General features: G+C 43.6%; 1 protein-coding gene across 1 annotated transcript in view; it reads left to right on the top strand.

Moving 5' to 3' along the window:
* Positions 1-15,863, top strand: part of wdfy3 (WD repeat and FYVE domain containing 3) — an 89,665-nt gene extending 73,802 nt beyond the window's left edge. Inside the window, exons 44-67 of the mRNA XM_069683542.1 lie at positions 217-385; positions 477-640; positions 2,300-2,448; positions 3,167-3,287; positions 4,520-4,605; positions 4,884-4,964; positions 5,522-5,576; positions 5,665-5,784; positions 5,898-6,015; positions 6,256-6,362; positions 6,668-6,821; positions 6,914-7,005; positions 7,090-7,302; positions 7,799-7,940; positions 8,032-8,186; positions 8,611-8,769; positions 9,109-9,288; positions 9,399-9,581; positions 9,997-10,090; positions 10,208-10,351; positions 10,481-10,714; positions 10,878-10,989; positions 11,093-11,290; positions 12,420-15,863. Coding sequence (XP_069539643.1) covers positions 217-385; positions 477-640; positions 2,300-2,448; positions 3,167-3,287; positions 4,520-4,605; positions 4,884-4,964; positions 5,522-5,576; positions 5,665-5,784; positions 5,898-6,015; positions 6,256-6,362; positions 6,668-6,821; positions 6,914-7,005; positions 7,090-7,302; positions 7,799-7,940; positions 8,032-8,186; positions 8,611-8,769; positions 9,109-9,288; positions 9,399-9,581; positions 9,997-10,090; positions 10,208-10,351; positions 10,481-10,714; positions 10,878-10,989; positions 11,093-11,290; positions 12,420-12,540 — 3,351 coding nt within the window. The 3' untranslated portion in view covers positions 12,541-15,863. The remainder of the gene's footprint in view (positions 1-216; positions 386-476; positions 641-2,299; positions 2,449-3,166; positions 3,288-4,519; positions 4,606-4,883; positions 4,965-5,521; positions 5,577-5,664; positions 5,785-5,897; positions 6,016-6,255; positions 6,363-6,667; positions 6,822-6,913; positions 7,006-7,089; positions 7,303-7,798; positions 7,941-8,031; positions 8,187-8,610; positions 8,770-9,108; positions 9,289-9,398; positions 9,582-9,996; positions 10,091-10,207; positions 10,352-10,480; positions 10,715-10,877; positions 10,990-11,092; positions 11,291-12,419) is intronic.
* Positions 15,864-15,915: the final 52 nt, after the last annotated feature.

Genomic DNA, 15,915 nt, shown 5'->3' on the forward strand with positions numbered 1-15,915 from the left:
AAAATGGCCCAAATTTTGTGCAAAATATGATTAAGTACCTTTGTGAGACAAGGCTCTGATGTCCATGCTTCTGCACATTGGTAGTCCAGTAAACCACCCTGCACTCGTACTGTTATAATCACGACATTTGCAAACTTTCCCAAACTGAAGGAGATTACGTCTTTAACAGACACACACTTTAAACTACAACAACTTTTCCCACATTTCTTTTTCCAGAAGCCTCTGCGTTACCGTCGAGCCATCAGCTACGACAGTAAGGAGTACTACATGCGCTTGCTGTCTGGAAACCCCGGCATGTACCAGCACTCTGTGGAGCACAACACAGAGGGAGAGACCACACAGCACGAGCCCGAGCACGGAGAAGACACCATCGCCAGAGTCAAAGGTACAGAGACGACACCAGGGGAGACTCGCGGTGGCTGCTGAATGTAACTTTGAAATCCCTCTCTAACATGTTGCTGTCGCCCGCTCTGCAGGCCTGGTGAAGGCTCCTCTGAAGAGGTCTCGCTCCACAGCGGACGGAGCGGACGAGGACAGTCAGGAGCAGCTTCAGGATCAGCTGTTAGAGTCAGGAGGCCCCGAGGAGGAGCAGAGGACCGACAACACGTCACTGCTGCGCCTCCTGGAGGAGGGAGAGAAGGTCAGATCAGAGCACACGGACGCTACAGGCCAAAATGTGTTTCTAGGTTTTCATACATTGTAAACTTTTAGGTACCGTATTAGTCCGAATATAAGACGGGTTTGTTTTTCCTTGAAACACATCTTAAGAAGTGGGATCGTCTTTTATTCAGAGTCTAGACTTTTAAATGCCAAGTTACGTCCACAACAGTAGACGGCACCACTTAACTGTCAGGCGAGTGTTCCCATCATGACTGAGGCCAGCTGTCACTCACAGCTACAGAGCCAGGAGGATGAAAGATGGAGAGACACAAGTGGCTCAAAAGTCGGCCAAGTTAACCAACAACTGAGGCAGATTTATGATGCTGATTTTAAGATGATGGTTATCAGTGCAGCAGAGTCGTTAAACACCTGTCAAGCAGACAAGAAATACGGAGTCACAGAGGGTAATGTCTGAAGACAGCGAGCCCAAAAAGATGCTAACAGTCTTAGCTAACAGATGCTAACAGAGAAATCGTACCGTGGTCCTCAAAGCGGCCGCTTCCAAGAGACTCACAGGGGAGTGTGTGTGTGTGTGTGTGTGTGTGTGTGTGTGTGTGTGTGTGTGTGTGTGTGTGTGTGTGTGTGTGTGTGTGTGTGTGTGTGTGTGTTACTGAACAACAGAACAAAGGTCTGCCTGTTACCAGAGCTGTCATCCAGCTGTTTCAAGCATTTTATTTAATTTAAATGTGATAATTTAACCTAAAATATATTTTAACATGACTTTATTTTAAAAGTAATTCAACTTTTTTTCTTTATAAAAACAAGATTCTGTCTTCAAAAAGTCTTTTTCGAAAAAATGAGTCTTAAAAAGGGGGTCATTTTATGATCGGGGTCCTTTTGTAATCGGAGCATTACTGTAATTTATTTTTATTGTGTTGTAGAGAAAATGTTCATAGTTTACGCTGTGCTGTTTGTCCAGTGCTTTTGCTGTTCTTTGACATTAATAAACCTGCCTCTTTAGGCTGTTTTAGAGTCACCTGGTCATAGTAAAAACATTTTTCAGTGCTTACATAGCCTCACAAAAATCTTTATAAAAAACATAAATACTTTTATTTTACAGTTTAATTTACTGCACAATTAAAACAGTTAAATAATAAAAACTACTGCCATCAGCGCATGACACCTTATTTGCCAATTGGCCGATCTCTGTCAACACGGCCGATTCCGATGTTCAGTCGATGCATCGGTGCATCCCCAGTTGTTTTTCTTGCTACGTGCTACCTTTTCTTTAATATACACTTACATTCTTTGCTGTGAGTTTTTCCAAAAGTTGGGAGGAAATTGAAAAAGATTAATTTGATGTAAAAAAATTAAAAATCCCTCCTTTTTTGTTTTGCTGTCACTCAAAACAACAGCATAAGATCATAAAAGCTGCGTTAAAAAATAAAAAAATCTAATATAAAATGACAAACTACAAGATTATTGTGTTATGATAAAACAGAAGACACAGTGAGTCGTCTCTTTTAGCTCCAAAGATGGTAGCTTAAAGAGTCGCCACATTTGTCATGAATTGCATATCCAAACTTAACTTAATGTGGCTGAGGGACGAATGTGTCTTTTGGGCTCCTTCTTTATTATATGTGACAGTTTATTAGAGAACTGCTCTCTCTAAACTTGTTTCTTACATTCTCTGTTCCAGATCCAGCACATGTACCGCTGTGCCCGGGTGCAGGGTCTGGACACCAGCGAGGGTCTGCTGCTGTTCGGAAAGGAGCACTTCTACGTCATCGACGGCTACACCATGACCGTGTCCCGGGAGATCCGAGACATCGACACGCTGCCCCCAAAGTAAGTCCAGGCTGTTTCTGTCACTCCACATCCAGGTCTGCAGGAGAACCACAGGCTGCATCATTAACCCTGAATACATTTAGGAGGCTGCAGCCGGAGGATGAGACGCTTACTGTACCCTCCTTTTGTGAGATAAAGATGACATCATTCGTCGGGACGCTGCAGTGGGACTTTCTGCTGACAGAGTGATGTAATGCTGCTGTCGGAGCATGCGTTAAACTCAGCAGAGACATTACATATTTATCTTTTTTAGGGAACTTGTTTTTTCCTCTGAGGCTGAAACAGCTGCTTCTGTGATTTCATCCTGTTCCCCTCAGGTGTTTCAGCCTCTCCTCAGCCTCCAGACAAACACGACAGAGTGTCTTAGAGGGCTGGAATGATCAGCTTATCGGCCCATTAAGAAGAAATAATAGTGATGACAGGAATTTCTCAATATGAATGTCTTAGTTAGCAAGTCGTTTGCAATTCAAGTGAAGAAATCCAAGCTAAAAAGACCAGTGATTCTGCGATCACTAAACATCACATGATGGAGATTTGCTGCTGCGCCCTGTCGAGACAGAAAACATCGGCAACAACTCATTTTTCTTCCTATACATTTGATTCATTTTAAGGTTTAAAAATTGACATAATTTCGCTTTAAAATCTCAAAGTTTTTAGAAGAGACAAGAGACTTTGTGAGTATAGTATAAATGTATCCCTGCCCGTTTTCTGTGTCCAGTTTGCACGAGGCGATCATCCCCAGAGGAGCGAGACAAGGACAGAGCCTGCTGAAGAGGACCTGCAGCATCTTCGCCTACGAAGACATCAAGGAGGTGCACAAGAGGCGCTACCTGCTGCAGGTCAGTGTGCACGTATTACATATAATACACATACATACACATATATACTTTTATTTATAGGTTTGTGTTTGAGTAAAATGAGCCTTTGATTTATTGTAAACAACATTTCTCTCTACTTCCAAATCAAATATTCTCATTCAGGTCTTTGATTTGCAGAAAATGACAACTGGTTAAGACTGACAAAGAAAACAAGTTCATGTTTAAACAACAGAATGTTTTAACTCAGGAAGAGTTCACAGATCAACCTGGTTTTTAATCACAGCGTTCATGCATCTCTGCATGCTCTCCTCCAGTCTGTCACAGTGCTGCTGGGTGACGTTAGGCCGCTCTCGGAGCAGCTCGTCTTTGTTCGATGGCTTGTGACCATCCATCTTCCTTTTGATCACATTCAGGAGGTTTTCAATGGGGTCAAATGTGGATCGGGCCGGCTGTGACATGTAGAGAGAGATGCTGGTTTAAGGAACATTTGGAGGGGTCTCTTAGTTTGTTCCAGAGCTGTGTTTGCTAAATCAACCAATAAATGCATCACATATCTCATTGTAGACGTTAAGAGGCCATTTGAATAGTAATAGTATTCAAAAGTCAATGACCTCCTTACCTCTGGATTAAAGGCCAGTTCAGATCAATGATTCACAACGAGACTGGACGCAACTGCCAAAAGAATCCCCTGACATGTGATCGTAAACGTTCTAAAACTGGGCCGTTCACATCAAAGCCACGCAACGCACACAGACACAGCTGACCGTCTCCATAGCAACGACGCACTGACATACCCCACTACTTCTGCGTTAATACTATAGTGTTAGTATTAGGCCGAGGTTACATGAATTAACTAGCTGGATTTCTGTTATCGTTATAAAAAGAAGTGGATGACAGTGACGTGCTCACAATGTTAGCTTTAACACTTATTAATAAACGTCGAGGACAGAGAGTTTGGAAAGAGAGGATCTGGAGCCGTCTTTGGCTGCTGCAGCGCCAGAGACAGGGTGCCTACGCCAACTTATGCTGTTTCCTGATTGGCTGAAGTGAAATAGGTACATCATTCAGGTCTAAAACTGCATTTGGAGATTTGACAAGTCAAATGTTCAGCAACTCCACGCAACGGCTTCAGACGCTCTGCAGCTAACCAGCTCACACCGCTGCAATTTTCTCTGCAACATTCATCATTGATCTGTACTGGGCTTTAAACTCACCATGTGATTAACTGTCCTGTATCTGTTGTTATCTTTCAGCCAATGGCAGTGGAGGTTTTCTCAGCAGACGGGAGGAACTACTTGTTGGCCTTCCAGAAAGGAGTCCGCAACAAAGTTTACCAAAGGTACTGTCTCCAAATGTAAACACCGACCGCTGCTGCATTTCTTTTTTGTCCTCTTTTTCAACCCGCTGACAAGCGATGCAAGCAATTAAGAGAGAGCACAGTTTTATATATAAAGGGAGGCTGGAGTGATTCTGGAGTCAGTATTCAGAGGGGCATTATTAAAACTCCTCCTCTCATACAACTTCTTTACCCTAATGCAGAGCGGATTTTTGTGACCAATATCTATTTACCAATATCACTTTTTCATTCTTTATAAATGTTGTTATTATTCCCTGCAGGTTCTTGGCGGTGGTGCCTTCGCTGGCTGACAGCTCAGAGTCAGTTTCAGGACAGAGGCCCAACACGAGCGTCGAACAAGGGTAAGATCTCCTCCGCTTGGTTTAATGTTTGTGTTTAATGCTTTTTAATATGGGCTGATATAATGACCAAGAATATGGATCCTAAATCCCAGGCAGTGTTTGCTTTGTGACTTAAAGCTTCTGTGAGGAACTTTGGGTTTGTGTTGATTTTGGCGCCCCCTGTGGACAAAGCCGTACCTCTTATCTCAGCTGAATTTGTCTTGTACATTAAGTGGTGCTTTTTAACAACAAATCTCTGCTTTCTTTAACGGTCATATGTATCACTCACTTTACATTTTTGCCTTGGAAAATGTAAACAAAGGCAGCGTGCAGTTAATCGCTTCGTCTGACACCAACCAGCAGCTACAGGCATTAAAAATAACTGCATGGACATAATCAATCTTGTCGCTGATGGTCTGTTTGCTTTTGTAGGTCATATAAAGTAATCAGAATAAATTTCAGTCTGTTGCATAACCAGTGAAGCTCAAAGGAGCTTTAAGGATATGTATACATGCTATAAAACAAAAACACACTGAGCAGTTGGATCTAAACGTCCGCTCTGTCCTGGTGTTTGTCAGATCTGGCCTCCTCAGCACGCTGGTCGGGGAGAAGTCAGTGACTCAGAGATGGGAGGTAAGACACCTCTGCTCACTTTAACAACACAGAGTAAAGACGTTACGTGTTGTTTCCCTCACTGATGTGTTTACTGTCTGTTTTCCAGCGAGGAGAGATCAGTAACTTCCAGTACCTGATGCACCTGAACACGTTAGCCGGACGCTCCTACAACGACCTCATGCAGTATCCCGTCTTCCCGTGGATCCTCGCCGACTTCGACTCAGAGGTGATTACAGGGTTTTAAACATCGATGGCAGCTATCAGTGTTCACCACAAGAAGAAGAAAGATCGCCAGTTTAATCCGGCTTATGTTTGTTTTCTGTTTGTGACGTTAATCAGGAACTGGATCTGAGCAACCCCAAGACGTTCCGTAACCTCGCCAAGCCGATGGGCGCGCAGACTGACGACAGACTGACGCAGTACAAGAAGAGGTACAAGGACTGGGAAGACCCCAACGGTGAGAGACTAATCAACACACTGCATCTAAAAGGACGGCGTTATGTAGACACTTAAACCGTCCCTTTAACTGTCATGTTCTCTGTGCTTACGATAGGGCAAGAGAGTACAAGTTACAGCTCATTTCTGTTAAATCAAACTAAACTGAAGTCGAGTGAGCGAACAGGCTGACAGATATTTGGCGGGTAACAAAAGGTAAAGTTGTGATTAATTGTGTATATGTTGTATTTTCTTCTGCCAGGTGAAACCCCAGCGTACCACTACGGCACCCACTACTCCTCGGCCATGATCGTAGCCTCCTATCTTGTCCGGATGGAGCCTTTCACACAGATTTTCCTCCGACTTCAGGTCGGATATGAACTTTTATAACCTACTAAATGTTCTGCTCGTCATCTACATAATCCTACGTGTGAAGAAATCTCTGAAATGTTGTTCAGCCCTGGGAGGCGTATTAAAGGCAGAGTAGGAAACAGTTTTACATCAGATAATGGATGCTCCTATTTGGACAGAAAGTAGAACCAAATGAAAAAAAGATTAAATAAAAGATAAAGATTCTTTTAGCACCTCTAAAAAGAGTTTATTTAACATTAGACAGTAACGTAAAGCCCAGATTACAGCTGACCTGTCGAACCATCTGCGTGTGTTGTTTCCAGGGAGGTCACTTCGACCTGGCTGACAGGATGTTCCACAGCGTGCGGGAAGCCTGGCTCTCTGCCTCCAAACACAACATGGCCGACGTCAAGGAGCTCATCCCGGAGTTCTTCTATCTGCCCGAGTTCCTGCTCAACTCCAACAACTTTGACCTGGGTCAGTGTCAGGAATAGTGAACAATAATTTAAACTGTACGAGTTAATTGAGTTATTAACATTGTGTCTGCTGTTTGTTGTTTGATGTACCAGGAGCGAAGCAGAACGGCACAAAGCTGAGTGATGTCATCCTGCCGCCTTGGGCCAAGGGCGACCCGCGAGAGTTCATCAGAGTCCACAGAGAGGTGAGAAATTAACCCGCTGGTAAATACTTAAGTCTGAGTGTCGGTGAGTTCCCATTTAACTCCGTCCCGTCCGTCCGTCCGCAGGCGTTGGAGTGCGACTACGTATCGGCCCACCTCCACGAATGGATCGACCTGATCTTCGGCTACAAGCAGCAGGGCCCGCCGGCCGTGGAGGCAGTCAACGTCTTCCACCACCTGTTCTACGAGGGTCAGGTGGACATCTACAACATCAACGACCCGCTGAAGGAGACGGCCACCATCGGCTTCATCAACAACTTCGGACAAATCCCCAAACAGGTCGGATACTGAATAATGATGAGCAAACCTAACACTGACAATAGCTTACATTTAACAGCTACAGCTAAGAGTATAACGTTAGTACAAGTAGACCTAATGCTAATACCACCAACACTACTAAATATATATAACTAACAACTTTTTTTACAAGTAGCTATACTTTTATCAACTTTAGCAGCTGCTAGCATGCAGGAGCTAACATGATAGCATCCTTTACATGTTGTTCTTCTCTCTTAGTGGTCTTTTTATTTTCCACACGCCCATAAAATAGTTTTTTTAATAAGGAATCAGCCCAGAAATCAAAACTTTTTTCTTACATGCTTCTTTATGCTATGTTGCTAATGAGCCTTGTCGTGTTGAAACGTTGCCTTTGAAAGCTAAGCTATGAGAGCTTTGATGTTAGGATACTCTCTGTTGTTCCTTTCGTGCACGAACTAACCTGTTACAGCCTGAATTTCCCATCAAGTCACTGACCGTTGACGTTTGTGTGTCTCAGCTGTTTAAGAAGCCCCATCCTCCTAAACGCGTCCGCAGTAAAGCCAACGGCGACATCACGAGCGTTCCTCCGAGCTCCAACAGCGACAAGATCTTCTTCCATCACCTGGACAATCTCAGACCTTCTCTAGCACCTGTCAAAGGTACAAACAGACACACACAAGCATAAATGTATAGATGATGAGTCTGATTTTTTAAATCACTCATACGTCTTTGTGTTTGACCCTCGTTTAGAGCTGAAGGAGCCTGTGGGACAGATCGTGTGCACCGATAAGGGGATCCTTGCCGTGGAGCAGAACAAAGTCCTGGTCCCCCCCACCTGGAGCAAGACCTTCGCCTGGGGCTACGCCGACCTCAGCTGCCGCCTGGCCAACTATGAATCTGATAAGGTGAGCGACAGTTCTTATAACAGCCGCAGTTTTTAGACAATTAAACCTGTAACTCCTCCCTCTTTCAGCATCCTGTCGTTGACCTTCATTCTGTCCCATAAGGAGGTCTAATGTCAGGTGTCATGACCTTTTAATGACGTTTAATAGTCATGAAGGTGTTTCCATTTTAAGGCAGTTTTTCAACACTACAACTTTATTGAAACAGAGGCTGCTGTAGGTTTCCTGCACATTTAACCTTGAGGCTGCCATGTGAATGTCAAACACTCTTTCAGACAACGTTTCCCCCTGCTGGTGCACGACTAAAACTGCACTGAGCTTTTACTGCATCAACCAATACAGAGTCGACATGTTGGTTATTAAGACAGAGTTAAAAACAATAAGAATGGAGCAGAATATTCAGTGTTAAACTTTAATCTCGTTTCAGGCGTTGGTGGTGTACGAGTGTCTGTCAGAGTGGAGTCAGATCCTCTGCGCCATATGTCCAAACCCAAAGCTGGTCATCACCGGCGGCACCAGCACGGCCATCTGTGTGTGGGAGACAGGAACCTCCAAGGAGAGGGCCAAGTCACTCACGCTCAAACAGGTAAACACACACACACACACACACACACACACACACACACACACACACGTTCCCCAGGGAGCCAAACAAAGAAAAGTGGGAGCATCATTGCAAAAATTGATGCACCACATTTAACGTTACATCTTTATTATCTTGTTGATTTTTTTGTACTTTTTGTTATAACTGAAAACCTCCAACGCGTTCTGTTTCTACAAAGCCTCTTGAAAGGTCCAAGCCTCCACGAGAAGTTTCTCAGCTCTTACAAAGTCTGTTTAAGTGTCTTTGGGAGAGAACAGCCTCCAGTCTCATGTATTCAGAGTCGTTCTGACGTCCATCTTTGTCCGTTCTGTTTGTTTGTAGGCGTTGCTCGGCCACACGGATGCTGTGACGTGTCTGACAGCGTCTTCAGCGTACCACATTGTTGTCAGCGGCTCGCGGGATCGAACCTGCATCATCTGGGACCTGAACAAGCTTTCCTTCGTCACGCAGCTCAGGGGACACCGAGCGCCCGTCTCGGCTCTGTGCATCAACGAACTGACGGTGAGCTGGGACGAAAAACACCTCATCCAGGAAATATAACAGGAAATGTACATCATGTTTCATAGAGGAGGACAAACATAATGTGTGTTTATGTGTGTGTGTGTGTGTAGGGGGATATCGTGTCCTGTGCAGGCACATACATCCACGTGTGGAGCATAAACGGTAGCCCCATCGCCAGCGCCAACACCTTCACTGGGCGGAGCCAGCAGATCCTGTGCTGCTGCGTGTCCGAGATGAACGAGTGGGACACGCAGAACGTCATCGTCACCGGACACTCAGACGGCGTCGTCAGGGTAATCAGTTCTTTAGTGCAAAAATAAAGACTTTGCATATGTTGGTAATTTAGGGGGGTTCCTTTTAGAAGCCCTCGGGAGGTTTCTTTATCCTTTATCCTGTTTATATGCATCTCTCAGGTTTCAGTGGTGTTTAAAATCTGTTGATGGTATCTGTTGTAGAAAGAAGCACTCTTGATTTTCTTAATGCATGGGTAATTAGTCTCCAGAAGTTGAATATAAGACAGGCAACACTAAAGAGTTCACTGAATGAACATTTGTTGTTCTCCCCACTCCTGCCAAGTTAAAGAGAAAATCTGTCAGAGACGTTAAACCTGATATTTCTTTCCCTTGAGTTCTTCACATTGTGACGCTGCTCTGAAATCATTTAAATAAACAATGCCTAATTAAACATTTCTTTACATATTTCTTGTAGTTTTGGAGAATGGAGTTCCTACAAGTCCCAGAAACCCCTGCTCCAGAGCCAGTAGAGCCAGATGTGCCTGACTGCTGTCCTGAAGAGAAGATCGGTGAGTCCTCGCGTTGAAAAAAGAGATTTTTGTGCCAGTAATGTATCAAAGTGTCTCCAAACATAAACTGTTCAACCAAGGTAAATGTGTAAAACAGTTAACCTTTTTATTCTTCAGAGGGAGGCGAGAGTCACAACGGGGATGACGACAGCAGCGAGTCGGATGGAGACGAGCCCAGTCTGAGCCAGGAGCCCAAAGCACCGCGAAACCCCTCCACAGGTGGAGGCAGCCAGCCGGGCAGCACCGTCCACAGACCCAGAGGTACTCAGCAAACTACTCATCTCATTTTTAGCATTTACAGCTCAGGGTTACTGAGTTCTCCCTGTTTAGCTGTTTTAGTGATAAAAGTATTCCTGATCCTAACATTCCCGACATCAACGCTCCTTTCAGGTCCGTCAGCCCGACCTGGAGCCTCGTGGTCGATGGACAGCAGCTCTGACGACTCTCACCGCTGGTCAGACACTCTGAGCATCGACGAGAAGGACGGCTTCGTGTTCGTTAACTACTCTGAGGGTCAGACTAAGGTCCCTCACCATCATGTGGTTCACCCAGGACAGAGCTCAGTGCCACAGCCTCTCCAGCCCCCCGTCATGGACGCACGGACGTACAACCAGCTCAGAGCAGGTAACCAGTGATGCTGGTTTTTACACTGTAAACGTTTGGAGAAAATTAAGCCCCATAAGAGAACATGCTTTCTTTTCTGATCAAATAAAGAAGAAGCTCCACTGATCTGGTGGTGGTGTGTGTTTGTCGCCTGGTTCAGGTGTTTATCGCTGTGTGTTTACAGGCTACAGATGGGAGCGCCAGCTGGTCTTCCGGAGCAAACTCACCATGCACACGGCGTTCGATCGCAAGGACAATGCTCACCCAGCCGAGATCACGTCCCTCGCCATCTCCAAGTACGGAAGCCAAGCCGAGTGTTGCACACCAAACTGATGAAGGCAAATACTCAAAAACAAAATTTATGACATACTCTTGTTTCCTTTTTTTCATCCTCTGCAGGGACCACAGTAAGATCCTGGTGGGCGACGGTCGAGGTCGAGTCTTCAGCTGGTCGGTCAGCGATCAGCCGGGTCGCTCTGCGGCCGATCACTGGGTGAAGGACGAGGTGGTTGACAGCTGCTCCGGCTGCGCCGTTCGCTTCTCCCTCACCGAGCGACGCCACCACTGCAGGAACTGTGGGCAGCTCTTCTGCCAAAAGTAAGTCAGTTACCTGTAGCTACCTATGGGCCTCGTGCTGCTGCATGGTGATGTTTACTACAGGTGCTGTGATAAAGTATTAATGAATGGATGTCGTTTATTCAGCATATTTTTTTTTTTTTTGCTTAGAAAAAACATTTCTGATTGAAAACAAGTTTCAGGGTTTCTTATTGAGTCACATTTGTGTTATTATTCTGGTTGGCTTGTGTGCAGTGGTCGTAGATCTTCTCATGTATTTCCAAGAAATTATACAATCTACCTGTTCTACATTAAATTTAACACAAAACTCTCCTTGAATATATTATATTAATAAGAGCTTCAGACTCCGCTCTGGATTGGTTCGTCTTCTTACATGTAAAGTGTCATTACTTTCTTAGCAACCTTCTAACTCTGGTGTTCCCCAAGGCTCAATCCTGTTACTTCGTATGTACAGACTTCATTAGGTCTCATAATATGGATCATGACATATCTTTCCATTGTTATGAAAAGTCTCACAGCGTTTTTTGCAGCACCTATTTTTCATACAAAATCAATAGTTCAGCGTTTTCAGCTTTAGGAACATTGCCGCGCTCGTCAATGTCACTTCTCCCTCACCGATCAATCAAATGTAAGGATCAGCGGGTATTCCCATCTCAATTTCATCAACAACAATGTCGGAGGAGAAACTAAAGACAATTGCCAGGTGTAGAGCTGCTGCTGATGCCAGGACACGATTCATTTACATTTTCATGTTTTATTTGTACATTTTCCGTGAATAAAAGCAAATATTAAGCACGCAGAGCAATTTAAAACAGATTTAACGGTCACTACCGAGGGAAGCGGAGGTGCTGAGAGTCAACTCACAAAACCTAGCAACAATAAGCGGCGATGAGAAGCGCTCTGAAATTGCGGTTGTGTGCGCCGCCAGCGCAAAAAAGCGCAGTTAGTGAAGGCAGGTCCTTGTTGATTAGTTTGATTAATTGATAATTCTTCAATTCAAAATCTATATTTGTTCTGTTACTCTTCTCAGATGTGGTAAAATGTTGCATGTTACATTTATTTATCTTATCAGTAAAGTGTTGTGTCATGTTTGTATTTCCTTCCAGTTTTTCAGATTTAATCGTCCCCTTTGTCTCACCTCGTTCCGCAGGTGCAGCCGCTTCCAGTCTGAGATCAAACGGCTGAAGATCTCGTCACCTGTGCGAGTGTGTCAGAACTGTTACTACAACCTTCAACATGAGCGAAGCGTCGAGGACGGCTGCAGAAACTGAGCTCCACCTCCACCTGACCTCAACAGACGAAACACCTCCTCCTCCTCCTCCTGAGGACTCCGACCCGAGGAGCGTTTAATTCCTCCACCTGAACCTCCCACACATCCCTCAAAAAAACCCCGTTAACCTCTCGTACGTCCAGTAACCACATGACTGTAACACACTGACAGACTGAAACAGGAGGGAGTGTCGGCTGTTTCATCGGCGCGGCGATGAAGAGAAAGAGGTGGGAGAGAAACGAGGATCAGAAGGAGTTAAAACAAACTGAATCACCACTGTCACCACCTGCACTCACACCTGGAGGAGGAACGAAGCAACACACCTTGAGTCAATCACCCGCCACCGCCAGACGAAACAAACTTGTTCATATTGTAAATACCGACCATGGCCTTTTTAACTCTTAAGAGGAACAAACAGAAGAAAAAATAAAGGTCAATGAGAAAAAAACAACCTGCCTGTAACATAGCGATGTGACTAACCACTCCTGGCTTTAAAAAAACAAATCGATTGTGTGTAGTCTGCGTCACGAGTCACGGCGAGTCCAGAGGGATAACGCGGAGGAGAGGAAGGGATATGAATGTCAATAATTATTGTCTGTGGGTTGACGTCACTAGTGGGTCTAGTTATGCAAAATTACTTCTTTTTTTTTAAATCATTTTTTTGTTGTTGTTGTTGTTTACAAAACGTGAGTTACTTTGCGAGTGTTGCCCACAGTGTGAAGCCATCACATCACAGAGATTTATTATCAAACTTCCTTTATTTTGTTTTTTGCCAAATTGTTCGGATGTGTTGTTGATTTTTATAAGCCTATCGCTCTCTGTCCTTTACATGAATTCCCCGTTCAGGAGTTTAGTTGTTGCTGCTGTCTGAGAACTGGACGCGTTATCATTTCAGATCTTTTATTTTGAAACCATATCAGTCGAAATATTTCAAGTTTTTTTTCCCCTGAGAGAAAACATCATCGGGTATCATCTGTGAAAACCATGAATTAGGGTAAAGTATTGCACACATTGATCTCCCTTCACGTCTCTCAGTAGTCGTATTTAGTTACTGCACGAGCATCAAAGCGGCTTTTTGATGCACACAAAAAAGGGACTCTTGTTTTGTATTGTTTGTTTTCTGTCAGATTAGCCGCTGGCAGACCTTCAGTCTGACCCCGAGGCATTATTACAGCAGATCAGTAAATGTTGCACTCTACACACTTTATCCTCAGTCGCTGTGGAAGATGTTCAACTCCAGGAGCAGCAGCCGGGAACCTTTCAGAGCCCAGATTTTAAGAATATTGTGGAAATTTGTCTCGAGAGTCGCAGACATGCAGACGTTAAGATGTAACTGCTGATGGACCAAATGCAGGAAAGATGTCAATTTGAGCACTAAATCATCATTTCATACTTCCTCAATGAAATTCCAGTTTTGTTCTTTTACGTTCACGGTTCTTAGTCAAAGTATGAAGTTGGTTTGGATTGTGGACGACCAATGAAATACTCCAATTTTTTGAAGGTTTTGTGACTAAATCAAGGTCAAAATGTGGTCAATGATGTCATGAGAGTCCTCGTAGATAAATCTACGGGGTTTCATTGGTGCCAAAATTAAATACCCACATTTCTCAGAGCATGGACTTTGTAGTTAAGTTCCCTGAATGTAGTTTTTTTATTCCGTAAGCTAAAAATATTGTGACTGAATTGTTAAAATCTGGGTTCATATTTGGTCAATGATAGATGAAGTAATGTAGATACATCTATGGGGTTTAATTAGTGCCACTTTTTCCACTGTTAAGGCTTTACGTGTCATCTCTGCTGTTGACTGAATGTCATATCAGAGGACGAAACAAGACGCGGACGGACAGAAATCTTAACAAAGACAGGGACGGTATTTAGGAAAGCAGCACGTCGTCAGAAAAACAGAGAGCCTGAACGCAACACGAGGCATGATGCATTGTTAACACAGAACAAATGCAGATCTTTACTGTTGTTGCTTCATGTTGTCACAAGAAAAAAGAAAAGGACAAAAAGCAGAAAGTAACATTTTCATCTGATCACAGCATCTTTCAAATGATTACTGTTGTGTCTGATGCTTTCAAAAGAAGTCGCTAAAACAGTCAGCAGTTAAATGCAGTAAAACAAGAAAACATTTGTGGCACTGATTGAACTCCGTACGAGGCCGCCATGCCGTCACATTAATATCAGAGGAGATTCATATGTTTATGCGTTGTTTCATGTTACGTTCACAACACTTGGCTGCTGCTGCTCCTGGGTTTAACAGACACGTAGCGAGAGGGTTTATTTTGTTCGTATGTAGATGTTTTTCTTTCTTCATACGTGCATTCATGTTGTTTTTGTTTGTGCTTCTGTGGGCAACAAATGTGCATCAAAGTGCTGCTTTCTTTCTTTCCCAGAGAGAATATTTTCACTCCTTGTTTCCCACTAGCATTCACAGAGTCTAACACGTGTACAAATAAGAAAACACCTCCCAGAACGTACTGAACTCTCCACCCCCCACAGCTCCCCGATGTTCTAATGATAATATGCACTCTTGTAATTGTCCTTATATCATTCTGCATTGACGTACTGTAATTTAGCGTGCAATCATGCCATCTAGCTGAAAAAGGCCGAGTCGGCTTCTATCAATCAAGAGTTTCTTTGCACCTTCACGTGTACAAAAAGAAGTGGAGAGGAATCACAGGTTTTTATTGATGCCGTTTTAACAGAAAGGTGCATTTCACAGCGGATAAATGAACTGTACAAAGTATTTATGCAATTATAACTGGTTTTAGATTTTTTTAATGATTATTGCGATTTCAGCAAGTTTTGTTACTTGTTGCATGTCTATTAACACAGCTGACTTTCTGTGTCAGTGCATTGTACATGTTCTCGGCATTATATTATCGTTTTTTTTGTTGGTTTTATTCTTTTCTTTTTTTTTTGGAGGCATTGTCTGACGAGTTGTCCCCGAGCGAGCGAGCGACAGGTTTGTGTACAGATCCGGAGATTGTGTCCCCAACTCTGGGAGGACTTTTGTACTCTTTATTGAAAAAAAAAAAAAGACGGACTAATAAGAGCAGAAGAAGAAGAAGGACAAAAAGAGAATTCCTGGATTATTTTGGTGGTCTTGTATTAGACTGCATTACTACAGTATCTGGTGTGCAATCTGTGATAGCTGAATGTTCCTTGTATATTTGTGTTCACTACATCCTACGAGAGAAAAAACAGTAGAGTAACCCCGCCCCCCTTACAGAAACAAAATGTTACAATAATGCAATAGATCTGGTACTTATTCTTTTTAATTTCATTTCAATAAATAATTGCTGTTTACCACCAAAAAAAGAGTCTTTTATTCTGAAATTTTGAGGTGAATGACAGATTTATTCATGGTCTG

The sequence above is a fragment of the Semicossyphus pulcher genome, unplaced genomic scaffold, assembly GCF_022749685.1.
Source record: "Semicossyphus pulcher isolate SPU_LCO1_2020_fin unplaced genomic scaffold, fSemPul1.0.p SCAF_6, whole genome shotgun sequence".
In the NCBI taxonomy this organism is placed as follows: Eukaryota; Metazoa; Chordata; class Actinopteri; order Labriformes; family Labridae; genus Semicossyphus; species Semicossyphus pulcher.